Raw genomic sequence first — 24,958 nt, forward strand, 5'->3', positions numbered from 1 at the left:
GCCCAAGGGTCCCCCCTGCACAGCCCCCAGCTCCCGCCCAGTCTCCATCTCCGGGCTGACCCCCCCTCAGGGATGGCGGGGTCCGTCTCCTCTCCCCACCCCCACTTTCCAATCCAGGACATTTGGGTTGCCAGCACGGAACGCCGTCTAATCTGCCCTCTAATCCCGCAGCCGGGCGCTGCACGGGGCCCTGAGCCGCGGCCGGGCTCCGGGGCTGGGGGCTGGGGCTCCGCACGGGTCGGGGGCTTCCTTCACATCTGCCACCACCTGATAACAAACGGAACGCCTCAACAAAGGTCCCTTTGTGCCCTTCGGCTGGCTCCTGCTGGGCCCCCACACCCAGCGCAGACACGGCACGGGGCAGCTCCCGGCCCCGGGGCACCGGGACCTCTGTGACCGGGGCACCACACGGGGCAGCAGGGTCACGCTGTGGGGCCGGTGGGGTGCACCGATCTGTCCCTCCTCCCCGCCTGAGCCAGGCTTTGCGGGAGGAGCTCCAGCCTGGCGTTCCTGAGGCTCCCTCGGGCTCTTGCCAAGTCGGGTTGGTCTTTGCAGAGCAGAAGAATGTGCAGTGAAATGTCCCCGTTCCTGCCCTGCACACGCCGAGCAAAGCCCGGAACGGGCAGAGCCTGGGGCACAGGGGGTTTTTAGGATGGGCACTGTGGGCAACAGGCACGTGGAAAGCTGACTGTGGGAACTGGAGACAGCAGCAGCAGCAGGAGGGCTCTTCCCACGCAGAGATCCCCACGCATCCCCCCGGCACAGCTGCCTTTCCGATGGGAAAGGAGCGGAGCAGAGAGCCTGGAGCCGGGAGCAGGGGGGGTCGGGGAGCACACGGGGCCTGGGTGCTGGAATAACAGGGAGCAGGGAAGAGATGAAGGCAGAGTTTGGAGGCTGAAGAAGCCACCACTCTGCTCACACCCCTCCCAGCCACCAGGGATTCACAGACTGAAAGCAGACACAGGGTTGGGGAGCGGATGCTGTGGGAGCCTGGCAGGGCCCCGGCACGTCCCTCTGTCCCTGCTCCGTCCCAGGTGCCTTTCCTGGGACACACAGCACGCAGCAGCCACAAGCTGGATCCCGTCCAGGCAGGGCAGGGCCACCCTCGAGGCCAGCACGAGGCACACGGGTGTCCCCATGAGCTCTGTCACACTCTGCCCTGGGGCTGCCAACCCCTCCAGCTCCATCAGAGCCTGAGCAGGGGCCCAGGAGCTGTCACAGGATAGACCCCAGCCCTCCACTCCAGCCCGAGCTCCCTCTCCCTGAACGGGGGGACAGAGCCGTGCCCCCCCCCAGCAAGCAGCAGTATCTACGAAAATACTTTATTGTGGAGGGGGGAGTGCAGGGGCTCTGTACAGTGCAGACAGTGGCAGCAGCGCCGTCACCAGCAAACACATGCCACGGTGACCCCCAAAGCCCAGCCAGGGGGCAGCGGGAGCCGGGGGGCCGCAGCCCCTACGTGGCCTTGGGGCGGGCATTGAGGCGGATGATGGCCCGGTAATCCCGCACCAGGTCCCGCAGCTGGTCCAGGTAGGGGTTGATGTTCTCCTCCATCCACTCCTCCACCGTGTCAGGGAAGTAGATCCTCTCCAGCTGGGCACGCAGGTCACGGACAAAGCTCTCCCAGTCCTCATGGAGCCTGGAAGGGAGAGCCGGGGTCCAGCTCCCTCCTGCGAGGGACCCCAGGGCCGAGCCCGGGACCCCTCCCAGCCCCAGGCAGACCCCTCCCAGCCCCCAGCACCACGTACTTCAGCACCTTGCTGCCAAAGCTCTCCATGTTGCGGGGGTTCCCAAACTGGCGCTTCCGATGGTAGGGGCTGAACCAGCCCTTGATGGCACTGCAGAGGCACGAGGGACTTGGGGCACGGGGCCACCAGGGACGGGGAGCTGCTCATCAGGCAGGTCCCCTCCCATGGAAAAACATGGCCAGAGGCATCAATCCCACTGCTCCCCCCTGCCTGTTACCTCTCCTCCTCCAGGGCCTTAAGGATGCTCTCCTTCAGGTGGCCATTAACCTGCTCCACCATGTGATAGATCTCCACACCGGGGAACGCTCCCCTGCCCTCGCTGGGGAAAGGGAGGGGAAGGTGAGGGCTCATCACGTGGGGTGCACTGGGCTGGGTGAACCCCAGCACCCTGGTGGGCCTGGGACCAGGGCATTTGGGTGACCAAGCCCCTGCTTCCCTCCAGTGCATCCCTTCTCATGCAACTGCCCCGGCCACGTGCCACGCACCAGGTGCTCTGCTCCAGCTGCACGCTCTCCAAACCCAGCACATCCAGGACCTTCCTCTTTGCCTCTTCTGTGAAGCCCCCTGGAGGGCGAGGAAAGGGACAGAAGAGCTTGGGACACCTCACCATCACCCTGGCTTCATCACACGCCCAAATGTGAGTGAGGTGAAGCTCTTCCTCCTCTGCCCCCCACCTCCCCCAGCGCCCTGCCCAGCAGGACGGGCTCTGGCAGGCAGTGGGAGCTGGGGGTGAGCCTGGCCATGCCAGCAGGGCTGGGGACTCACCGTTCACCAGGGTCTGCAGGCAGATGGCCAGCGAGGGGATGCTGACGGGCAGCAGCTCGCAGAGCACCGAGTAGTGATCGTACCTGTGGGACAGGGACAGCCAGCACCTCTGCACCGTGCCAGCACGGCTCTGTGGGCACCGGGAGGGCAGGGGGGGATCCCAGCACCCCTTACCTCTGCCAGCCGGTGAGCACAACACCCTGCAGGCGCAGCGGGGCCAGCCGTGGCACGGCCTGCATCACCTGCAGCCAGCTCAGGTGGTTTTTCAGGTGGTAGCTCAGCGGGGTCCAGGCCTGTGCCGGCCCCGTGGTGCCCTTGAAGGCACTGGCGAACCAAACCGCCTCGAAGCCGCTCTCCACGTACTTGGTGAGGAACGGCACTGCAGCGGGACAGGCGCGAGCCACCAGTGCCACTGTCCCCAGGAGACTGCAGGGGGACCAGGGGGGATCCCCCCACCACCCCCAGGAGCCTGGCACATCACCTTACCGATCTGCTCAGCCTCGAAGTCGGGCGCGTAGAACCACACCACGGGTGAGACGTGCTTCGCTATCCCGGACTCTGCAGGGACAGCAGGGAGGTGATGTTGGTGCCGGCAGCAGGAGGGAGCCTCGGGCTGCTGAGGAACGTGGCACAGGAGCCAGCACTGCCGCCCCTGTCCCCTCACCCCGCAGGGCTCCCACGCTGATCTTCCTCAGCATGTCGTCCCACATGAGCACCCGCAGCCCCCAGTACTGCGCCGTGAGGAAGCCCAGAACCTCCTTGATGTGCTTCAGGTACATGGTGCCCACGTCGCCCTTGTTGCGGCTCATCCAGTTCTTGGAGTCCATCCCCTCCCCGAGATGGAAAACCTGGACTTGGGGGAAGGGAGACGCTCAGCAGCCCTGGGAGCACCCCTGGGGTCCCTGCACAGCCCCTGCCCACCTCGTCTGCGCCGATGTGGATCCAGGTGGAGCGCCGGTGCTTCTCGATCACCTGTGACAGGATGCTCTTGAGCAGGGCCAGGGTGTCGGGGACGTGGGGGTTGAAGCTGTTGGGGAAACGCTCGACCTCCCGCAGGTGCTGGTACTTCTGGTGCTTGAGGATGAACTGCGGGGAGGAACCATCAGGGAAGTGTCCAGGAGGAACCCCCGTGATTTGGGATGGGGAGCAGGACTGGGACCCTCTACCTCCACATGGCCAAAGGTCTGCACCAGGGGAACCACCTCCAGCTTGTGTTGCTCCGCCAGCTGCTGGATCCGTTCGATGTCCTCCTCGCTGGGAGGGCAGGGACAGGCTCAGCGGGGGATGCCAGGGCAGAGAGCAGAGCATGGGGGCACTTCCCCCTCCTCCCCCTCCTCTGGCACCCTGCCCACATGGCCCTGGTTGCCCCACACATGTGTGCAGTTTACTGAGGGGCACAAATATTGACCTGTCAGGGCAGGAAGCTGGTCTGCCCAGCAGCACAGCCTGGCACTCTGACCGTGGTTATCGTGGGCACGGGGCCAGGTGGGTCACACCCAGCCCCTGGCACACCGGGACCTGCGGGGGCTGCAAGCCTCACAGCCAGCTCGGCACGCAGCCCTGTGTGAGCCCTGCTCACCTGTAAGCGTACGGGGACCTGAGGATTTCCAGCTCCCCCTTGAAGGGGAACATGTCCTCGTACTCGATGAGGACGCCGTTGGCTCCCAGCTGGGACAGGAGGGGGAACACCTGCAGGGTGGGCAGGGTGGGCTCAGCAGTGGGGCTGGCACAGTCCAGGTGTCGGCAGGAGACCGAGCCCCGTCAGGACATCCCCTCCTTGGCCCCTCCTCCCTGTCCCTGGGCATCCTCACCTGTTCCAGGTAGGAGACTCTGGGCGCAGCTCCTTTGAGGTCCAGGTGGACCAGCCTCATCTCGGTGGCACTGACATCCCTGGGGACCTGCTGCTTTTGCTTCAGGCCCGTTATCTTTGCCGCAGGGACCTCCAGAACCTGGCTCTGGGGGATGATGTCCTGAACGACGTCACCCGTGTCCCCCCAGAAGCCGCTGTCCTTGCTGACGTGCTTGTGCAGCTCCAGGGTAAAGCTGCCGGGAGTGGAGCAGGGATGGGGGTGTCCATGGGGGCAGCAGCTGCCCCCAGCACCGGGCAGCACACAAGCACAGCCCAGGGGGTGCCACAGACCCCGACCCCGCCGGGGTCCTGCTGTCACCTCACCTGTCACGGAAGAGGAACTTGATGCCGCCCAAGGCAACGAGGAGCAGCACGACGAGGCGCAGCAGGTTCAGCCGGTGGCTCCGCTGGAAGGCCATCTCCGGGATCTCTGGGGACACACGCGGGCTCTGGTACTCCGTGGCCAGCAGTGGCCAGAGGGACCCCAAGCTGAGCCCACCCAGCCCCACGTACCGTGCCCTGCTCCCCTGCCCAGGGCAGCGCGGGACCCAGGGAAAGGCGGCATGGGGGCAGCCCCTCTGGCCAGCCTGGTGCCCATCGGGGACGTGCTCGGCAGTGTCCCGTGTCCCTCCTACCTCGTGTGCCCCAGCGTGGGGCCAGCGGCAGCTCCGCCTCTGCCTCTGCCCGCTGGGGTGAGGCCGGTGCCGGAGCAAACAGGGCGGTGGCTGCAGGGCAGGTCCCCCGGGGGATCCCGTGCGGCTGCCGGGTCCCCCCCGAGCCAGGGGCCGTGTCACAGGGCGGCTGGATGGGGTGGCATCACGGGCTGCATCCCTGCGGGCAGGAAAGAGGTGGTTGGGAGCCACCGGGCTGCTCCGGGAATGCCACCGAGCTGCTCCGGGGATGCCACCGGCACCGGCGGGGTGAGGGTGGCGGCCCGGAGCCCCTCGGCACCCGCAGGGGCCGTGCGAGAGGAGCACGGATCCTCCTGGGAGCCACACGCAGACATCGCTTCTGCCCTTTCCTTGTCCCGTTTCTCCGGTTCTGGTGTGTTGGGTGAGGCCCGGGGAGGGCAGCGCAGCCCCCCCGGGCCCGCGGAACCGGCACTTGTGGTGAGCTGCCACCCAAACACAGCCCAGCTCAGGGTTAAATTCAGCGCCGGCAGACTGGGGAAGCGAAAAGCAGATTTTGGCAGCTGCGGGTGCCCAAGCGGCTCAGCTGATCGCGAGGGTTTTGTTTGTGTTGCCAGAGCGGTGGCACCGGGGAGAGCCGCGCTGAGCCTCCGGCTCCGAGCGAGCCCTTTTCCAGGCACAGCCCCAATCCCTCCCCACACGTTCCGCTGCCGCGGGGTGCGGGGGCTCCGCTCCCAGGACCCCCCCGGGCAGCTGCGGCCACAGCACCGGGCCCCGGCAAGGCCAGGTCACAGGCGGACAGCGATGTGCAGGAGGGAGCTGCAGCATCCCTGCTCCATCCCCATCGCCCTGTGCCCGCGGGTACCCAGTCCCTCGGTGCCCGTGGGCAGCAGGAGGAGCAGGAGACGGTTTTTGGGGAGCAGGTTGTTCCTCGCGCTCCTTTCCCTGCAGGGACAAGGTATCTCGTGGCACTGAGCTCCTCTGCTGCGGGGGACAAATGTGGTACCCACTCCCCGCCGTACCCAGCCAGGGATATTCCTGGCAGCTCCAGCACAGCCCAGCGGGGATGTGCCAGGCTGGAGATGGCTGCCAGCCCAGGGGTCACCACTGGGTGCACAGGAAGGCACAGAGGGGCCACAGGAGGGGGGGTCAGTGGCCTCTGGGCACGCAGCACGGGGAGCCCAGCACCCAGGAAGGCCATAAATATGCCAAGTGCTAATGGCGCTGTCATGGGAACACAGCGCCTGATCGGAACAGGGATAAATATTTAGACAGACGCTGTCAGCTCGCCAGGATTCGGTGTTTTTAATACACGTTATCTTATTTAAATAGGGCAGGTTCCCAGGGCTGGAGCTCCCTGGCACAGGCAGGGCGAGGGCAGGCTGGATGGGCACTGGCCGGAGTGGGGGAGCCCCAGGGGGTGCCGGGGGCAGCCAGGGGCACATCCCCGCTCCACGGGGACATCCCTGGGCAGCGAAGGCTCAGCCGATGGATGCCGCCCCTCTAAGCCGGCACCTCGCCTCGAGCACCCGCTGTATTTGTTAACGCCACATCTTCTGCTGCCAGCGCTGGGGGACGGAGCTGGCAGCGGCCCCGGGAGCTCGGCAGAGCCCGCGGCTCCGCACAACCGGCCGGGCTCACTCAACGCTTCACCGGCGGCGGGGCGAGCAGGGGCCGCACCCTCGGACCCCTCTTTGCCCGGGTGGGTTTTGCTGCCAGCCCCCCGCATCCAGCCCAGCTCCCCGCTTACCTGCCAGAGCCCCGAGGAGAGGAGCATGGCAGCGAACAAACTCAAATGTGAGCCTGGAGATGGCAGCGGGGGAGGGGAGGGAGCCGGGGGTGGCAGGTGCCGCTGCGTTCCGTGCAGCGAAGGTTTGGGGCGCTCCCCGCTGTCTCCATGCCGAACCCCAACACACCCGGCGGTGCAGCCACGGCGGGAGCGATGCTGCACGCTTCGAGCGCACACACGCGCGCACATTCTCACGTGCTTCTAGAGCATTCCACGGCCAGCCGGGCTGCCAGCCTGTGCCACCCCCCAGGAGGGCGCGGGGCTGCAGCCCCACAGCCGGGGAGAGGCTGCAGACCCCCGTGGGGCTCCAGCCCCATGGCAGCAGGAGGGGGCTGTTCCTTCATCCCTGGGCAGAACCGGTCCCCGTCCCATCCCGTTCCCTCCCGGGCTACTGGAGCACACACAGAGCATCCCCTGGGCACAAGGGACCCTCTTCACATCCCACCCATCCCTCTGTGCTGCGGGGCACCACCCACGCCCCGCAAACCCGGCACACAACGCCCCACGCCAAGGACATCCCTTGGGCATTCCCACGCTCCACGGCACCCTCCGGGCTCTGCTCGGCACCGCTGCGGCCCCGGGCACACCTCCGTCCTCCGCGGGCAACCCTGCATCCTCCCAGGCATCCCTGCATCCTCCCAGGCATCCCTGCATCCTCCCAAGCATCCCTGCATCCTCCCCGGGTTTCCCTGCGGCAGCGGCGCCCTGCATCCCCCCGAGCATTCCCGCATCCTCCGGGACCGGTCCCCACCGCGGCGCCGAGCATCTCTGCGCGGTGCCGCCATCCCTCGGCCCCGAGCATCCCCCGCTCCCCCGGCCCTTACCGGCAGGTGCGGGGCGGCCGCGGGCACCGCCGGGAGCGGGCACGGGCACGGGCACGAGCACGAGCACGAGCACGAGCAAGGGCACGGGCACGGGCACGGGCACGGCCGCCGCCGCCGCAGCCGCTCTTAAAGGGCCCGGTGCCCGCCGGTGCGGCAAGTGAGGAGGGGCGCACCGGGCCCCGGCAGCCGGCGGGCACCGTGCCCAGCGCCCCGGTGCCACACGAGCACGGCGGGGAGCACCGGCACAGCGCGGAGCCGCCGCCCGCCCTGCCCCGGGCGACACCGGCACAAAGGATGGCCCTGCGGCCGCTCCTCGGTGCCCGGTGCGTGCCCGGGGTCGGTTCCCAGTGCCCGTTCGGGCTCGGCGTGTGCCCAGTGCCCGCCCCTCCCAGCGATGCCCGGTGTGTGTCCCGTGTCCCGTGGCCCGTGGCCCGTGGCCCGTGGCCCGTGGCCCGTGTCCTGTGTCCCGTGTTTCATGTCCCATACTTGGCACACTGTGTACCTTGTGCCCCATGTATGTCCCATGTCCCATGCCCCTTGTTCCATGCCTCGTATCCCGTACCCCATATCCCATTTCCCATATCCAAAATCCCATATCCCATACCCCAAATCCCATGTCCCATATCCCATATCCCATACCCCATATCCCATATCCCATATCCCATATCCCATATCCCATACCCCATATCCCATACCCCATACCCCAAATCCCATGTCCCATATCCCATATTCCATATCCCATATTCCATATCCCATATCCCATATCCCATACCCCATATCCCATACCCCATACCCCATATCCCATATCCCATATCCCATATCCCATACCCCATATCCCATATATTATACCTCATACCCCATATCCCATATCCCATATCCCATATCCCATACCCCATATCCCATATCCCATACCCCATATCCCATATCCCATATCCCATACCCCATACCCCATATCCCATATCCCATATCCCATATCCCATATATCCCATATCCCATATCCCATATCCCATATCCCATATCCCATACCCCATATCCCATACCCCATACCCCATATCCCATATCTCATACCCCATACCCCATATCCCATACCCCATACCCCATATCCCATATCCCATACCCCATATCCCATATCCCATATCCCATATCCCATACCCCATATCCCATATCCCATACCCCATATCCCATACCCCATATCCCATACCCCATATCCCATATCCCATATCCCATATTCCATATCCCATATCCCATATCCCATACCCCATATCCCATACCCAATATCCCATATCCCATATCCCATACCCCATATCCCATATCCCATACCCCATATCCCATACCCCATACCCCATATCCCATATCCCATACCCCATATCCCATACCCCATATCCCATATATCCCATACCCCATATCCCATACCCCATACCCCATATCCCATATCCCATATCCCATATCCCATATCCCATACCCCATACCCCATACCCCATATCCCATATCCCATATATCCCATATATCCCATATCCCATATCCCATATCCCATATCCCATACCCCATACCCCATACCCCATATCCCATATCCCATATCCCATATCCCATACCCCACATCCCATATCCCATACCCCATATCCCATATCCCATACCCCATATCCCATACCCCATATCCCATACCCCATACCCCATATCCCATATCCCATATCCCATACCCCACATCCCATATCCCATACCCCATATCCCATATCCCATACCCCATATCCCATACCCCATACCCCATACCCCATATCCCATACCCCATATCCCATACCCCACATCCCATATCCCATACCCCATATCCCATATCCCATATCCCATATCCCATACCCCATATCCCATATCCCATATCCCATATCCCATACCCCATACCCCATACCCCATATCCCATATCCCATATCCCATACCCCATATCCCATATCCCATACCCCATACCCCATATCCCATATCCCATACCCCATACCCCATATCCCATATCCCATATCCCATACCCCATATCCCATATCCCATATCCCATACCCCATATCCCATATCCCATACCCCATATCCCATACCCCATATCCCATATCCCATATCCCATATCCCATACCCCATATCCCATATCCCATATCCCATACCCCATACCCCATACCCCATATCCCATATATCCCATATCCCATATCCCATATCCCATATCCCATATCCCGTTTTCCCTGTCGCGTTTCCGGCACTGCGCCCCCTGGCGGTTCGGCTGCCAACGCTCTCTCCCCCTCCCCGCTCGCCGTGGTCTCGCCCTGTCCCCCCCACGCCCCGCCCATGGTCTGTCCCTCCCCGCCGCTCCTGCGCATGCGCGCTCCTGCCGACCGCGGCCCGTGGTGGCTGCGCACTCGGGAGGCGCTGCGCGCATGCGCAGAGCGGGGAGCGGATCGGAACCGGGAGCGGAGCGGGACCGGGAGCGGAGCGGGACCGGGAGCGGAGCGGAGCCGGGAGCGGAGCGGGACCGGGAGCGGAGCGGGACCGGGAGCGGGAGAGCCCACGGGCTTTAGAGAGTCCCCGGAGCGCGGGCGGGGCTCGGCGGCACCATGAACGCGGCGCAGGGCACGGTGGGCAGCGACCCGGTGATCCTGGCCACGGCCGGCTACGACCACACGGTGCGGTTCTGGCAGGCACACAGCGGCATCTGCACCCGCACCGTGCAGCACCAGGACTCCGTATCCTTCCTTCCCTCTCCTTCCTTCCTTCCCTCTCCTTCCTTCCTTCCTTCCTTCCTTCCTTCCTTCCTTCCTTCCCTCCTTCCCTCCTTCCCTCCTTCCCTCCTTCCCTCCTTCCCTCCTTCCCTCCTTCCCTCCTTCCCTCCTTCCCTCCTTCCCTCCTTCCCTCCTTCCCTTTTCTTCCTCCCTTCCCTTCCTTCTTTTCCTTCTTTTCTTTCCCTTCCTTCCCTTTCCTTCTTTTCCTTCTTTTCTTTCCCTTCCATTCCTCCCTCCATCCCTTCCATCCCCTCTCTTCCTTCCTCCTCCTCTCCCCCCGGCCCAGCCGATGCTCTGTACCCCCCTTAACGGCAGCCACAGCAGGTGAACGCGCTGGAGATCACCCCTGACCGGAGCATGATCGCGGCCGCAGGTGAGCGCTGCTGCCCCAGGTGAGCGCCGGTGCCACTCAGGGCACGGTGCTGGCGCTCGGTGATGGTGCTCAGGGCTCGGTGCCGGCACTGGGGACTCGGTGCTGGCGCTCAGGGCACGGTGCCGGCACTCGGGGCTCGGTGCCGGCACTGGGGGCTTGGTGCTGGCACTCAGGGCACGGTGCCGGCGCTCAGGGCACGGTGCCAGCGCTCAGCCGCTGCCCGCTGCCCGCAGGGTACCAGCACATCCGCATGTACGACCTCAACTCCAACAACCCCAACCCCGTCATCAACTACGACGGCGTGAGCAAGAACATCACCTCGGTGGGCTTCCACGAGGACGGCCGCTGGATGTACACGGGCGGGGAGGACTGCATGGCCCGCATCTGGGACCTCAGGTGGGCACCGGGGGCTTCCCCCCCGTCCTGCGGGGCCGAGCTCCCGGCCCTGAGCACCCTTCCCTCGCTCTGTCCCAGGTCCAGGAACCTCCAGTGCCAGCGCATTTTCCAGGTGAACGCTCCCATCAACTGCGTCTGCCTGCACCCCAACCAGGTGAGGCAGCTGCCTCTGCTGGGGAACGGAGCTTAAAGCTCACCCTGTTCCGCTCCTCACCGTGCCCTGCTTGCTCCAAGCCTGATCCAGCCAGGCTTTGGGCACTTCCAGGGATCCAGGGGCAGCCACAGCTCCTCTGGGTAAACCTGAGGGGCTGCAGAGCTGTGTCCCAGCAGAAGATGGGCTACAACAGAACATGGCTTGGGGACTTCACACCATGTGTTTGTGCTGATGAGCTGGTGGCTGTTGCAAAGGGACAGCACAGGGGCTGCACTGAGCTCATCCCATGGGAGAAAACGCCCTTGGAGTGAGCTCTGCCCCCAAACATCACTGAGGATGTGACAGGAGCAAAGCTGGAGGAGTGGGGGCAGCTGAGGGTGGCACCACTGCCAAGGAGAAGCATCCTGGGGCCTTCAGCTGTGATTCCTTTCAGGTCGGGTTTGGTTGAAGTTCAGTGGGTTCAGCAGCTGTTGCTGAGCAGAGGGAGAGTGGGGGCTCTTGAAGAGGCTCTTGAAGAGCAGGAGCAAGGAAATCAGTAGGGATCAGTCAGTGCCAGTGGCTGGGCTGGGCTGGGCTTGCAGGGCTCTGGTTTTGCCTGCAGACAGGGCTGTGCAAACCTCTGTAAAATCCCAAGTAATGGAAATGTTCCCTTGCATTTCATTTGGCAAAGGTTTAATTCTGCAAATCAGCAATTTCAGACTAAGTTTGAGATCGGTTATTTGCTCTTGCAGTGTCAGTGCTGTGAGAGTGTGTCATGTTAAATGAATATTGCTGTACATAGGTCTTAGATGGGAAGCAATCCCTGACCAAGATGCTGCTGAGGTGCAGAGTGTTGCTTTGTGAGCAGAAGGTGGTTAATTGGACCAAAGGTGGCAGCTTTTGTTCGGACAGTTCTGTGGCTCTGCAGTTCCCTCTGATGCTGATCCAGTTATCCAGAGATTCCTCACGGCCTGAGTAAAGCCATGAAAACTTTGGTCTCAGCATTTACACCTGCTGAGAGGGGGCTGAGGAGCCCAGGAGAGACTTTTGTGCAGTCAGATAAATGCATTGAGTGGTGTTTGTCTCCTCAGGACCAGCCTCTGCTCCCAGGGACAGGGTTAGCTGTGCTTGATGACCTGATCTCCTCCAGGGATTCTGCTAAAATTGTGGACAGTGCAGAGCTGTCGATAAAGGCCTGGTTTTAGCAGAGACATGCCAGCATTGTCTTCTGCTCTGAGCATGGGATCAGAGCCAGGACTCCTGCCCTTGGCTCTTGTCCTTCCCCTGAGAAGGGGAGGGAGAGAGGAAAACCTACTTCAGGTTGTATTTTTCAGGTATCTGCACCCTTGAGTGCTTCAGCTGTTCAGTGGCCAACCTGCCCCTTAATGCTGCCTCAGACGTGCTGAAAGCCACTTGGCTGCTGTGGATGTTGTTTGGAGCTGTAGCTGTGCCACAGCCCTGGAGCTGGGACAGCTCTGTTTGCTCTGGGGTTTAGGAAATCAGCAAACCCTTCTGGGCAGGGAAACAGCCTTTTGCAGAGCGTCAGGACTCGGCTGGGACAGCCAGGGTGTGAAAGAGCCCTGGGCTGGGGAGGGAGGAGGCAGGACAGGACCCCGAGCAGGGCTCCAGTGGGCCGTGTGTCCCTGCAGGCTGAGCTGATCGTGGGTGACCAGAGCGGGGCCATCCACATCTGGGACCTGAAGACCGACCACAACGAGCAGCTCATCCCCGAGCCCGAGGTGTCGGTGAACTCGGTGCACATCGACCCCGATGCCAGCTACATGGCAGCCGTGAACAGCTCGGTGAGCTCGGCTGTGCCGTGAGGGGAGCGGGGCTGGGGCTGGGCAGGCGTCCCCCAGCCTGGACACGGATCCTGCCCTGCCTGTGCAGGGAAACTGCTACGTGTGGAACCTGACGGGCGGCATCGGCGAGGAGGTGACGCAGCTGATCCCCAAAACCAAGATCCCGGCGCACAACCGCTACGCGCTGCAGTGCAAGTTCAGCCCCGACTCCACGTGAGTGTGCAGCTCCTCCCCTCCCTGCCAGGGCAAACACAGGCAGCTAGGGGCCAGCTGTGCCTGCAGCTGTGCCTGCAGCTGTGCCTCCAGCTGTGCCTGCAGCTGTGCCTGCAGCTGTGCCTGCAGCTGTGCTTCCAGCTGTGCCTCCATCTGTGCCTGCAGCTGTGCCTGCAGCTGTGCCTCCAGCTGTGCCTGCAGCTGTGCCTCCATCTGTGCCTGCAGCTGTGCCTGCAGCTGTGCCTCCATCTGTGCCTGCAGCTGTGCCTGCAGCTGTGCCTCCAGCTGTGCCTGCAGCGGTGCCTCCAGCTGTGCCTCCAGCTGTGCCTCCAGCTGTGCCTGCAGCTGTGCCTGCAGCTGTGCCTCCAGCTGTGCCTGCAGCTGTGCCTGCAGCTGTGCCTGCAGCTGTGCCTCCATCTGTGCCTGCAGCTGTGCCTGCAGCTGTGCCTCCAGCTGTGCCTGCAGCTGTGCCTCCATCTGTGCCTGCAGCTGTGCCTGCAGCTGTGCCTGCAGCTGTGCCTGCAGCTGTGCCTCCAGCTGTGCCTGCAGCTGTGCCTGCAGCTGTGCCTGCAGCTGTGCCTGCAGCTGTGCCTGCAGAGGTGCAGGTGTAAGGAGATCTGATTGCAGCAGGGCCAGGTCTCCAGGCTGTCACTGGCCCTGGCCCAGCTCTGTGGTAACGAGAGGCCCCACAGGGGACAGTGGCTGATGAGGTGGCCCTCACACATCTCCTTGCAGGCTCTTGGCCACCTGCTCTGCAGATCAGACCTGCAAGATCTGGAGGACTTCAAACTTCTCTCTGATGACGGAGCTGAGCATTAAGAGCAACAACCCTGGGGAGACGTCCCGGGGCTGGATGTGGGACTGCGCCTTCTCCGGGGACTCCCAGTACATTGTCACAGGTGAGGCACCCCCTCAATGACCTGCAGCAGCCAGGCAGGACCAGTTACCCTGGCTGGGACATTGCCAGAGCCTGGGGCACAGCGGCTGGGAGGTGGGAGCACCCAGTTCTGCTGGCTGGAGCATTTTGTGCTGCTGCAGTGGGGCAGCTGTTTGAGCTGGAGAGGAGATCTGCAGCTGTGCTGTTCATCTCAGAGTTCACAGGGTGTTGATCCCTTAAACACACCTGTGGGAACGTCCACACTCACTGCTCTCCAAAAGAATTAAAGCAGAATTAAAGAGAAATGCACTGAGCTGCTCTGCCTTGCTGGTCATCACCAGCCCTAAGGATAGCTGAATGAAGCAAGAGGAAAATATTTCTTATAATAATAGTAAAAAAGAAACTTAAAAGGTAATACATATCCCACTCTTCACTCTCTGTTGCAGCCTCCTCTGATAACCTGGCCAGGCTGTGGTGTGTGGAGACAGGAGAGATCAAGAGGGAATACAGTGGCCACCAGAAAGCCGTGGTCTGCCTGGCCTTCAATGACAGCGTGTTGGGATAACGGGCACGTGTGGCAAGAACAGGAGCTCTGCTTGTTTCCCCTGGCCTTGGCAGACCCTCTCCAGAGCCTGGGACCGCACTGTACCCATCCCCTCCCGCATGGACAGGGCTGGGGCTCTCCCAGGGACAGCTGCAGCTGCCTGGGGTGAGAGCAGGCTGCAGCTCCAGGCAGGACATTGCTGAAACGTGTGTGGCCTCGGAGGGAGGGAGTGGGAGAGGGAGGCATGATCCCACTACAGGGACATGGGCACAGCTGCAGGAACCCCCAGGGCATCGGCTGCTCACAGCTTTGGATGTTCTTGTAGCCCACAGTGGGAGGAAAATAAAAGTCATCCTCTGCAAGTGATGGGAGAGGCTGAGTAAAGAGGAAAAGAAGCTCTTGGTTTGCAATCCCTTTATTCAAAATGTTTCACAGAGTGACTTGGAGAGCTGCTCTCCTAAAGCCAACCACCTCCCAGCTGTAACAACAACCACCTTGTGTTGGACAGAGCCTGGAGCCCCAAAACTCCAGCTGCTTCCCAGGACTCCCCCAGGCCTGGGTCTCCTAATTCCTACGGAGGAGGTGCAGCCCTGGAGCAGAGCTGCAGTGTCTGTGCTGACAGTGCTGAGCCTCCTGTTTCTCTAAACTCTCCTGACCTGCAGCAGGGAATCAGCAGGAAGCTCTGGGGATGTTGTAGGTGCTCCCTCGTGGAAATCAGAGGCTTTTCAGGAATCCAGTTCAAGTATGAGGGCAGAGAGGGTGGCTGTGGCTGCAGCACTTACTCGGGCAGGTAATAGAAGCAGATGGAGACACAGATGTTGCTGGGGAAGCAGATGTCGATGCACAGGTAGATGAGGCGCTGCCTCCCCGGCCCTGCCAACGAGCAAGGACAGCAGTGAGAGCAGTGCTTTGGTCCTGCAGTGACAGAGTGCCCAGGGATGCTTTGGTCCTGCAGTGACAGAGTCCCCAGGGATGCTTTGTTCCTGCAGTGACACAGTCCCCAGGGATGCTCTGGTCCTGCAGTGACAGAATCCCTGGGGATGCTTTGGTCCTGCAGTGACAGAGTCCCCAGGGATGCTCTGGTCCTGCAGTGACACAGTCCCTGGGGATGCTCTGGTCCTGCAGTGACAGAATCCCTGGGGATGCTTTGGTCCTGCAGTGACACAGTCCCCAGGGATGCTTTGGTCCTGCAGTGACAGAATCCCTGGGGATGTTTTGGTTCTGCAGTGACACAGTCCCTGGGGATGCTTTGGTCCTGCAGTGACAGAGTGCCCAGGGATGCTTTGGTCCTGCAGTGACACAGTCCCCAGGGATGCTCTGGTCCTGCAGTGACACAGTCCCCGGGGATGCTTTGGTCCTGCAGTGACAGAATCCCTGGGGATGCTCTGGTCCTGCAGTGACACAGTCCCCGGGGATGCTTTGGTCCTGCAGTGACAGAATCCCTGGGGATGCTCTGGTCCTGCAGTGACAGAATCCCTGGGGATGCTCTGGTCCTGCAGTGACACAGTCCCCAGGGATGCTCTGGTCCTGCAGTGACACAGTCCCCAGGGAGCTGAGCAAGGGGAAAGCCTCAGGGAATGACCTTTCTTATTAAAGCTGCAGTGAGACACAGCAGGCTGACAGCTCAGCAGGCTGCTTTGGCTGAGGATGAAGGGGACAGGGATTAAGCAGTGATGTCTCAGGGCACAGCTCTGTGCTGGCTGTGCTGTGCTGTGCTGTGCTGTGCTGTGCTGTGCTGTGCTGTGCTGTGCTGTGCTGTGCTGTGCTGTGCTGGCTGTGCTGTGCTGTGCTGCTGGGGCAGCTCAGAGCCCATCCCAGTGCCACAGCTGAGGACGGGGTGGGTATGAGGCAGCACTTGGGGATGGTGAACACACACACAATGGTCTGATTTTGCACTAGAGGTCACCCATCGCTGTCCTGAGCCTTGGCAGCCCATCCTGGGATACACCAGCTGTTGTGCAGGACAGCCTGATCCTCTTAGAGGTGCTAGAAAAGCTCTTGCTTCCCCTGGCAAGGGCACTGCCCCACTTACCCTGGCCTCTCCGCACCCAGAAGATGGATGTGTGCTCACACAGGGCCTGCACAGCCTCCCCCAGGCCCCCGGGCTCCACCTGCTCCCCTGCCACAATGCCCAGGAACTCCTGGTAGAACTTGGTCTGGTTGTTGTGCTGTAGCAGCTGCTCAGCCTGAAAGAAATGTCCCGGTTGGTTCCTGGCCCACAGCCCTGCTCTGGCTCCCAGGGCAGCCCAGGACTGCTCTGTACCCCAGCAGCTTTCTCCTGTCCCAGGGTGAGGCTGCCAGATCTCATTTTCTGTCTGTGGGCTGCTGGCAACCCCAGCACTACCAAGTTTTGCCATTTAGGAGCCTCAGGGCTGGGCAGGTGCTTTCCTCTCCCTGCATCCCTTTTGGGAGCCTGTGTTCCTACACTTCTCTGGGAGTGAGGACCGAGGAGCCCCCAGGAGTCACTGAGGAAATGGATAGCAGATGGCAGGTGCACAGAAAAATGGGGCTTTCTGTCTTCTGGAAATGGAATCTGCCCCCGCCCAGGAATCCACTGACATTTTGTTCTGAGGGTCCGTACACATGATTGCCTCCAACTTTCTTCCCTGGGAGTTGGTAACAAACCCCCTTTGTTTTCCCTCCCTCTGATTTTTGAGCAGGTAACAGAATCCAGTGGGAGCCCTGCTGTTCCCCTGCATGGGCCACATCCTCCTGCCCCAGCCTGCAGCTCAGCTGCTTCCCACAGGAGCCAGGGAATGGGTAAAGGCAGGAGCTGCTGCTCAGAGCCCAGCCTGGGGGCACAGCAATGAATCCCTCAGAGCAGGGGCTGGAGAGACACCCTGCAAATCCACACAGGGCAGAACGTTCAGCGAGCCTGTGCAAAGCTCAGTCCATCCCCAGATACCCCGGGAGTGCTGCAGCAGCTGCTCACAGGGTGCTCAGAGGTGTTGAGAGCCGTCTGCAGGTCCCAGGGCTCCATCCTCCTCAGGTAGCAGGCTCGCTGCTCCAGGGGCTTGTAGCACACATAGCCCTGTGGACAGACGTGTCCCTTAGAGCGGGCAGCACACAGCCACCCCGGCCCAGGAACCCCTGGAATGCACATTCTCCTTTCCCCTGCTCTGTGTTTCGTGCCTAAAGGAGCAGAGGAAGGCAGCAAACAGGAGCTGAGGAGGCAGGGATGCCCCAGCACTCACGTTCCTGCTGTCGTACAGCACCACGGCGCTCAGGTTGCTCTGCGAGGTGACGTGGAAGGTGACGGTGCTCTTGGCCTTGTCCACCACGGCTGTCTGGTTCCTCAGCAGGTGCTGATGGCCCTGGAGCGTCACCTGACCGAGCTGGGAGCCAGCCTGGGCACGAGGAGTGGGAGGGCAGCACCCAGCATCAGCTGCCTGGTGCTTGTGTGCAGCTTCTCCCTCCACCATCCCCTGTGCTGGCCCTGCTCCTTGGTGGCTTCAAGGATTTGAGTGGAGAGGAGGAGGCTCTGACCCACGACTCCATCCTCACCCCAGCGCCCCAGAGGCACCCAAGGCATCAGGTGCTGGAGGAAAGGGCCAGGAGATTCTGCCACAGCCTCCCTGCCCCGTTTGCACCTTCCCGCATTTGTCCAGCCAAACTCAGCCCAGAGCTCAGCCCGTCCATCCCTCCTGGAGCTGCTTCCCACACAGCTCAGGGCTGCAGGATCCTGCCCACATCAGGATCCCTTACCTGGGCAGAGCTGGGGGAGAAGCTGAGAACCCCCAGGACACTGATGCCAGCAGCTGCAAAAAACAACAAGGCAACGGACGAGATGATCCAGAAGGTCCTGGAGGGAGCTGGGAACAGCGCTGTGGCCCTCCCGTCCTGGAAGCCAGGGCAAAAGGAGGAGGAACAGGAGTTAAAATTGACCCTTCTGCCAATTCTTCTTCATCAAACGTGTTCCCAGCTCATGGCACAAATCCTTGTGCAAACTGGTTGGAATGCAGAGCTGCCAAAACACTGTAGCACCTGGAATAACGAAGCCTTTATCCCACAGCACTGGAATTCCAGATCCAGCATCCTGGTAACCAGCACTGCCACAGCCAGGAAAGCTGCAAAGCCCCCAGGGCAGGGCTGGAGCAGCAGCTTTCCAAGCACAGGGAACAACAAATTCAATTATTTTGATTTACAGCAGAAATCCCCAGTGGGACCATCAGCATTGGAATCAGATCCCGTGTGGAGTGACCCTGCTTCTGTTCCCCTCCCTGTGCTTGGCTGTGCTGGATTTTCTTGCTAAATTGCTCTCCATGAGACCAAGGAAAAGATCTTGGCAGTGCTGTGACATTTCTATTGGCTCTATTAATTTACTTTAATTCTTACATTGAAGCAATTAAATTTAGCTTCATGGCACATAACAGGATTTTTACAAAGCAGAAAATGTGCTTTCAATAATCTCAAACACAGCCACATTTAAAAAATAACCGGTTTCTCAGTTTTCTGAAGGACAGAAAAATCCAATCCACCCCAGGATTACATGTGCTCCAGCTGCACAAGGATGGGACATCCAGCCTTGGGACAGTTATGGATCTTTATTGGAAACATAATAAAGGCATGGTCTGTGATGGAATCACAGCATCCTGGAATGGTTTGGGTTGGAAGGGACCCTAAAGCCCAACCAGTTCCACCCTCTGCCATGAGCAAGGACACATTCCACATCCCAGGCTGCTCCCAGCCCTGTCCAGCCTGGCCTTGGGCACTGCCAGGGATCCAGGGGCAGCCCCAGCTGCTCTGGGCACCTGTGCCAGGGCCTGCCCACCCTCCCAGCCAGGAATTCCTGCCCAATATCCCACCTAACCCTGCCCTCTGGCACTGGGAGCCATTCCCTGTGTCCTGTCACACCCTTGGCCAAAGTCAAGTCCAAGGAGGAAGGACAGAGCCAGCCTTTGCCCAGGAGCTGCTGTAACAGGGAATACTCACTGCAGGAATGGGAATATTCACTGCAGGAATGGGAATACTGCAGGAATGGGAATATTCACTGCAGGAATGGGAATATTCACTGCAGGAACAGGAATACTCACTGCAGGAATGGGAATACTCACTGCAGGAACAGGGAATACTCACTGAAGGAATGGGAATACTCACTGCAGGAATGGGAATACTCACTGCAGGAATGGGAATATTCACTGCAGGAATGGGAATACTCACTGCAGGAATGGGAATACTCACTGCAGGAACAGGAATACTCACTGCAGGAACAGGGAATACTCACTGAAGGAATGGGAATACTCACTGCAGGAAAAGGAATATTCACTGCAGGAATGGGAATACTGCAGGAACAGGAATACTCACTGCAGGAACGGGAATACTGAAGGAATGGGAATATTCACTGCAGGAATGGGAATACTGCAGGAACAGGAATACTCACTGCAGGAATGGGAATACTCACTGCAGGAACAGGGAATACTCACTGCAGGAACAGGAATACTCACTGCAGGAATGGGAATACTGCAGGAACAGGAATACTCACTGAAGGAATGGGAATACTCACTGCAGGAATGGCAATACTGCAGGAACAGGAATACTCACTGCAGGAATGGGAATACTGCAGGAACAGGAATACTCACTGCAGGAATGGGAATACTCACTGCAGGAACAGGGAATACTCACTGCAGGAATGGGAATACTCACTGCAGGAACAGGAATACTCACTGCAGGGGCAGCATGGCCGGCACCGTCCCCTCCGTCCATCCTCCACCTCAGACGAGGACCTGGCTGCTGGTGCTTTGCCTCCTGCCCACGCACAGACTGGGCATGATCCCGGCTCCAGGCACAGCTGGGGAAGCTGAACGTGTGTCTGTGGGACATAAATACCCGTCCCTCGCAGCCAAAGGGCTCTGCAGGAGGGGGAAACCTGAGGCTGGAGCGGGAGCTGAGCGCTGCTGTCAGTGCCCGGAGCGGCTCTTCCTGCCCAGCCCCGGGACGGGCAGGAGCCACAATCGGGGTCTTTGTGTGCCCTCGGGGCTGGCACGGCCCCACACGGGCCCAGGTGAGGCTCTTTGAGAGATCAAATGACCAGGGGACAGTGGCAGCCTGCCCTTGTGGCAGCGGCAATTCCCACATTTCAACGGGACCCCGGTGCTGCCGGAGCTCCGTGGGCTGGAGCCCGGTGCTGATCCCGCTGTCCCCAGCCTGTGCCACCCTGGGGGGAAAAGGGAAAGGGGCTGTGCCACAGAGGCACCACCACAGCCTGTGCTGCACTGTCACCCGTGTCCTGGCATGAGAAACTCCCTGTGGCTGCAGCGTTCTCGGAGCATCCCTGAGCAGTCCAGGAGCCCCCCCAGAATGTTCCAAACCTGCCAGTCAGAACAAAGGTGTGGAATCAGGAAAAGCTAAGAATTCCTTCATGTGATGTCTGTCCAGGGAAAAGGCAGGTTTTGGATGTTTTCCTATCAAGCACAGCCCAAGGCTGAACAAACTGGCTGAAGGGAGCCCACAAGAAAGAAGGAGAGGGACTTTGGCCAAGGGCATGGGCAGGACAAAGGGGAATGGCTTCAGTGCCAGAGGGTTGGATTAGATGTTGGAAAGAAACTCTGCCCTGGCACAGGTGCCCAGAGCAGCTGGGGCTGCCCCTGGATCCCTGGCAGTGTCCAAGGCCAGGCTGGACAGGGCTGGGAGCTCCTGGGGCAGTGGGAGGTCTGGGGTTGGGTGGGTTTTAAGGTCCTTTCCCAAACTCCATCCCTGATTTCCAGGATTCCCAATGCAGGCTCACCAAAGCTCATGGAGACGAGACCACAAAACGAGGCAACGCTGGGGAGAGCAGGTTTGAGAGTTTAATGGGAATTCAAGTAGAGGATTAAGAACTGTTTGGAAGTCAGAACAGAGTTTTGAAGCACGACTGACACTGCCACCAGCACATTCCAGCATCCCTGAGCCCAGGCAATGGCTCCCCTGGCAGCGAGAGCCCTCAGCAGGGACAGAGCTGCCTGAGGGGTGCTGGACTCTCTCTCCTGGCCTTTTCCTGACACAAAAAGCACCAGAGACTGAATCCAAACCCGCACTGTTACATGACACGACCTGCAGCGAGTCCATCACGTCCATCTCCATGTTACCCAGATCAAGGGCAAGCTCTGCCCCTGGGACTCTGCAGTCCTTCCTCTGGAGACAGGAGCAGGGAAAAGATTATCCACATTCCTTCCACAACTCCGAATTACAAACAAACAGCCTTTCAGAGGTTCAGCCAGACCCTCTGGACTGCAGGGTTATTGCTGTACAAACAAGGTGACGAGTTACCAGGCAGGAAATGGCATCAGCACTGCCCGAGCTCCTCAGCTGGACAGGAAGGAAAACCAGTGCTTAAATTGAACTGTAGATACTGGAATCTATGAAATAAAAGCGTGTTATTTGCATATATAATTTTCAATTAATTCTGTAATGCAAAAGCTCTCACTGTGGGATTTGGGCAGCACAAAAACCACCCTGTGGTGAGCCCCTCATTGCCCAATCCCACCTGGAGATCAAATGGAATCATCCCTGAGCAAGCCAGCACTCCTCCTCACCACCCACCGTGCCTGGCCCCCGCCGGCACACGTGGAAGATCTGAACCTCAGGGATGGGAAGGAAGCACGAGCTATTGTCACACACAGCCAGGACCCAACAACTGTCCTGGGCACTACATCCATCCATGGACTGAGCAGGAATTGGGATTGTGCAGCTCAAGCCAAGGCAAGTGGCTCGCTGAAGCTGAGGGAAGAGAAGGAGCTTGGTATGGATTAATCCAGGGATTTCTGGGAAGCAGCAGGAATGAAGGACAGTCCTGTGTGGCTACAGACTCTCTGCATTACCAAATGCAACCGTTTAGGAGAATTAAATCAATGAAGTACATTCCTCTCATCCTCCCTCCTGGGAAACAAGATATATTATCATAGACTCTATTTATAATTTAAATATATTCTGCTCTATCTTTATGCTCAGGGAATGCCTGTGTGTACATGCACTTTACACACACTTTACAAACCTTGGACAGACACTGTGCAGCAGCCAAGGTCTGGAATTATGTGGGATCATCCCACTCTGCATCACAAGTGCCAATGTGCAGTGGTCAAATGCAGGAGATGAATTTGTGTGACCTGACGTGGGGCTGTGTCCCTGAACATGGCCCCAGTCTGGGAAAAGGAATCACCCAAGGGCAAACACCAGCTCCACGAAGAGTTTCCAAACACAACCAGAGATACTGCACATCCCAAGAGTCCCTGAACAAACCTGGCTGAGCCGTGGCCCAGCCTGGCCAGGACATGATCCTTCCCCTCAGATCCACCAGCCCCACTTCCCCAGCTCAGCCCGGAGGACGCTGCGCCGTGGAGCCCCACAAACACTGGATTGTAATTAACTTGTAATTAACCCCAGCCCCAAGCCCCAGCCCCGGGCGGCACCACAATGCCCCCTTCGTTCCAAAGTGCATTTCAGAGTGAGATGTAAACAGAACCATACCGAGAGGACAGAGAGGAGACAAGCTAAGGGTTCTAACTCCGGGGAGCATCTAGTGCGTGCGCTACTGCCGCGGGCTGACGGCCGGGCCCGTTACTCCCCCAGAGCCGGGAGCAGGTCGGCGATGCTGTCCACGTAGTAGTCAGGGACCAGGCTGTGCCTGGCAGGACAGCCGCTGTCCTGGTGGCCCCGCACCTCGTCCAGCGCCGTGACCCCGGTGAGGGTGAGCAGCGTGGTGAGCCCGCAGTCGTTGCCCATCAGGATGTCCGTGTCCAGCCGGTCCCCCACCATGATGGTGCGCGCGGGGTCCACCTGGAACTCGCCGGCCACGCAGTCGAACATGAAGCGGTTGGGCTTGCCCACGATGAAGGCCTCGCGCTGCGCCGCCGTCTCCACGGCCTTCACCAGGCATCCCGTCCCTGCGGGGAACAGCAGCAGGGATTAGGGGCACGAGGCTCTCGGTGTCCACACCAGCCGGGACAAACCCGCTCGGGAATTTGGGAATGCGACCTCAGCCGCACGGGCAGAGGGACGGGTCGGTCCCAGGAGAGCTGGTGCACAAATTCCATCCCACAGCATCAAAAGGGAACTCCTATTCCAAAGTAAAGGAGCAATAAGGATCCCCTCTCTTTCAGGGGTGCTGTGGAGGAAAGGCTCCGGGACGCCCAGGCTGCCTGGAAGAAGCCCAGGACATTTGGAGCTAGAGGGGGTTCATCTGCTCTCCTCTGGAGATCATCCAGCCCAACCCCGCTACCAGGCAGGGTCACCTAGATTAGGTGACACGGGAACGTGCGTAGGCGAGATTGGAAAATCTCCAGCGACAGAGACTCCGTGACCTCCCTGGGCAGCTGCTCCAGGGCTCTGCTCTCCCCTCGGGAAGCTCTTCCTTAGGCCGAGGAGCAACTCCTCGCGTTCCACCAAAACCCCGGGGTGTGCTGAGCCCCCCCAGCCCCGGGACCATCCCCTCCGCCCCCGCCGCGCGTACCGGGGATGCCGGCGCCGCCCTCGAGCGGCAGGCGGTGGTCGCGGTTGGTCCCGACGAGCAGGCAGTCGGTACCGGCGCGCAGCAGGTACCGCAGCGCCTGGCACAGCTTGGCGTAGCTGAAGTGCTCATCGAATCCCACGAGCACGGCGCGCACGGCGGGGTCCAGCGGCGCCTGTACCCAGTCAGCGGGCGCGGGCCCGGGCAGGGCGGCGGGCCCGGGCCCGAGGTGCGGGATGCCCACGGCCTCCAGCTCGGCGGCGAGCGCGGGGCTGCCCAGCACGTAGGCGGCGGCACCGGGCGGCAGCGCCTGCCGCAGGTAGCGGGCGGCGCAGAAGGCCGAGCTGAAGATGTGTCGGGGCTCGGCGGGCGGGAAGCCGAGGCGCCGCAGCTTCTCGGTGTAGGCCGCGCGGGTCCGCCCGCTGTTGTTGGTCACGTAGCACAGCCGCTTGCCCGCCGCCGCCAGCCGGCCCAGCGCCTCCGCCGCGCCGCTCACGGCCGCCTCGCCCCGCCACAGGACGCCGTCGCAGTCGAAGAGCAGCGTGTCGGCGTTGGCGAGCACGGCCCGCGCCGTCTCGCCCTCCAGCCGCCGGCAGCGCCGCGGGCCGCCCGCCGCCATCGCGTCCGCCATGGCCGCCCCGCCGCGCCCGAGCGCCCCGCCGCCCCCATTGGCCGCCTGGCCCCGCGCGCCCGCTGCCCGCGCCTCCCCATTGGCCGCGCTCCGCACGGACCGCGTTCCCATTGGGCGGCGGTGGCGGCGGCCACGCCCACCCCGCCGGGAGCCGGCGCCCGGTGTCCCCGCCGTCCCCCCGCGCGGCGCCGCCGAGGGCGCCCGGCGCGCTGCGCTC

The 24,958-nt window shown here is 61.1% G+C and overlaps 4 protein-coding genes across 4 annotated transcripts; 1 reads left to right on the plus strand and 3 right to left on the minus strand.

Annotated features, from left to right (window-relative positions):
- Positions 1–1,339: 1,339 nt before the first annotated feature.
- Positions 1,340–4,991, minus strand: LOC131584569 (hexosaminidase D-like). The gene is made up of 14 exons (XM_058849843.1): positions 4,876–4,991; positions 4,687–4,792; positions 4,325–4,556; positions 4,093–4,202; positions 3,680–3,767; positions 3,486–3,599; positions 3,178–3,361; positions 3,000–3,071; positions 2,688–2,892; positions 2,514–2,596; positions 2,234–2,312; positions 1,966–2,067; positions 1,749–1,838; positions 1,340–1,639 (listed from the first exon to the last, which is right to left on the minus strand). The coding sequence occupies exons 1-14, from the start codon at positions 4,958–4,960 to the stop codon at positions 1,456–1,458; spliced, it is 1,734 nt and encodes a 577-aa protein (XP_058705826.1). The 5' UTR covers positions 4,961–4,991; the 3' UTR covers positions 1,340–1,455.
- A 5,022-nt stretch (positions 4,992–10,013) lies between these two features.
- Positions 10,014–15,020, plus strand: MLST8 (MTOR associated protein, LST8 homolog). Its single transcript, XM_058849240.1, has 8 exons — positions 10,014–10,315; positions 10,673–10,724; positions 10,958–11,120; positions 11,199–11,274; positions 12,903–13,055; positions 13,144–13,268; positions 14,004–14,167; positions 14,592–15,020. The coding sequence occupies exons 1-8, from the start codon at positions 10,187–10,189 to the stop codon at positions 14,708–14,710; spliced, it is 981 nt and encodes a 326-aa protein (XP_058705223.1). The 5' UTR covers positions 10,014–10,186; the 3' UTR covers positions 14,711–15,020.
- A 132-nt stretch (positions 15,021–15,152) lies between these two features.
- Positions 15,153–21,318, minus strand: BRICD5 (BRICHOS domain containing 5). The gene is made up of 6 exons (XM_058849234.1): positions 20,354–21,318; positions 18,395–18,529; positions 17,884–18,036; positions 17,622–17,720; positions 16,722–16,875; positions 15,153–15,562 (listed from the first exon to the last, which is right to left on the minus strand). The coding sequence occupies exons 1-6, from the start codon at positions 20,762–20,764 to the stop codon at positions 15,468–15,470; spliced, it is 1,047 nt and encodes a 348-aa protein (XP_058705217.1). The 5' UTR covers positions 20,765–21,318; the 3' UTR covers positions 15,153–15,467.
- Positions 21,319–21,460: 142 nt separating this feature from the next.
- PGP (phosphoglycolate phosphatase) lies at positions 21,461–24,867 on the minus strand. Its single transcript, XM_058849235.1, has 2 exons — positions 24,114–24,867; positions 21,461–23,547 (listed from the first exon to the last, which is right to left on the minus strand). Exons 1-2 carry the CDS (start codon positions 24,850–24,852, stop codon positions 23,222–23,224), a joined length of 1,065 nt encoding a protein of 354 aa, XP_058705218.1. The 5' UTR covers positions 24,853–24,867; the 3' UTR covers positions 21,461–23,221.
- Positions 24,868–24,958: the final 91 nt, after the last annotated feature.

The sequence above is a fragment of the Poecile atricapillus genome, chromosome 14, assembly GCF_030490865.1.
Source record: "Poecile atricapillus isolate bPoeAtr1 chromosome 14, bPoeAtr1.hap1, whole genome shotgun sequence".
Lineage (NCBI taxonomy): Eukaryota > Metazoa > Chordata > Aves > Passeriformes > Paridae > Poecile > Poecile atricapillus.

What these genes read in the sequence shown, in the direction of transcription:
- PGP (XM_058849235.1), bottom strand. Translation starts at nt 24,852, where the DNA reads ATGGGAACGCGGTCCGTGCGGAGCGCGGCCAATGGGGAGGCGCGGGCA. An exon ending in GGGCGGCGCCGGCATCCCCG is followed by an intron (nt 23,548 to 24,113) that starts GTACGCGCGGCG and finishes TGTTCCCCGCAG; the next exon opens with GGACGGGATGCCTGGTGAAG.
- LOC131584569 (XM_058849843.1), bottom strand. Translation starts at nt 4,960, where the DNA reads ATGGGCACCAGGCTGGCCAGAGGGGCTGCCCCCATGCCGCCTTTCCCT. An exon ending in GTGCTCACCGGCTGGCAGAG is followed by an intron (nt 2,597 to 2,687) that starts GTAAGGGGTGCT and finishes CCTGTCCCACAG; the next exon opens with GTACGATCACTACTCGGTGC. An exon ending in TTTGGCAGCAAGGTGCTGAA is followed by an intron (nt 1,640 to 1,748) that starts GTACGTGGTGCT and finishes TCTCCCTTCCAG; the next exon opens with GCTCCATGAGGACTGGGAGA.
- MLST8 (XM_058849240.1), top strand. Translation starts at nt 10,187, where the DNA reads ATGAACGCGGCGCAGGGCACGGTGGGCAGCGACCCGGTGATCCTGGCC. An exon ending in TGGCAGCCGTGAACAGCTCG is followed by an intron (nt 13,056 to 13,143) that starts GTGAGCTCGGCT and finishes CTGCCTGTGCAG; the next exon opens with GGAAACTGCTACGTGTGGAA. An exon ending in CTCCCAGTACATTGTCACAG is followed by an intron (nt 14,168 to 14,591) that starts GTGAGGCACCCC and finishes TCTCTGTTGCAG; the next exon opens with CCTCCTCTGATAACCTGGCC.
- BRICD5 (XM_058849234.1), bottom strand. Translation starts at nt 20,764, where the DNA reads ATGTGGGAATTGCCGCTGCCACAAGGGCAGGCTGCCACTGTCCCCTGG. An exon ending in TCAACACCTCTGAGCACCCT is followed by an intron (nt 16,876 to 17,621) that starts GTGAGCAGCTGC and finishes CATTTCTTTCAG; the next exon opens with GCTGAGCAGCTGCTACAGCA. An exon ending in CTGGGTGCGGAGAGGCCAGG is followed by an intron (nt 15,563 to 16,721) that starts GTAAGTGGGGCA and finishes GCTCGTTGGCAG; the next exon opens with GGCCGGGGAGGCAGCGCCTC.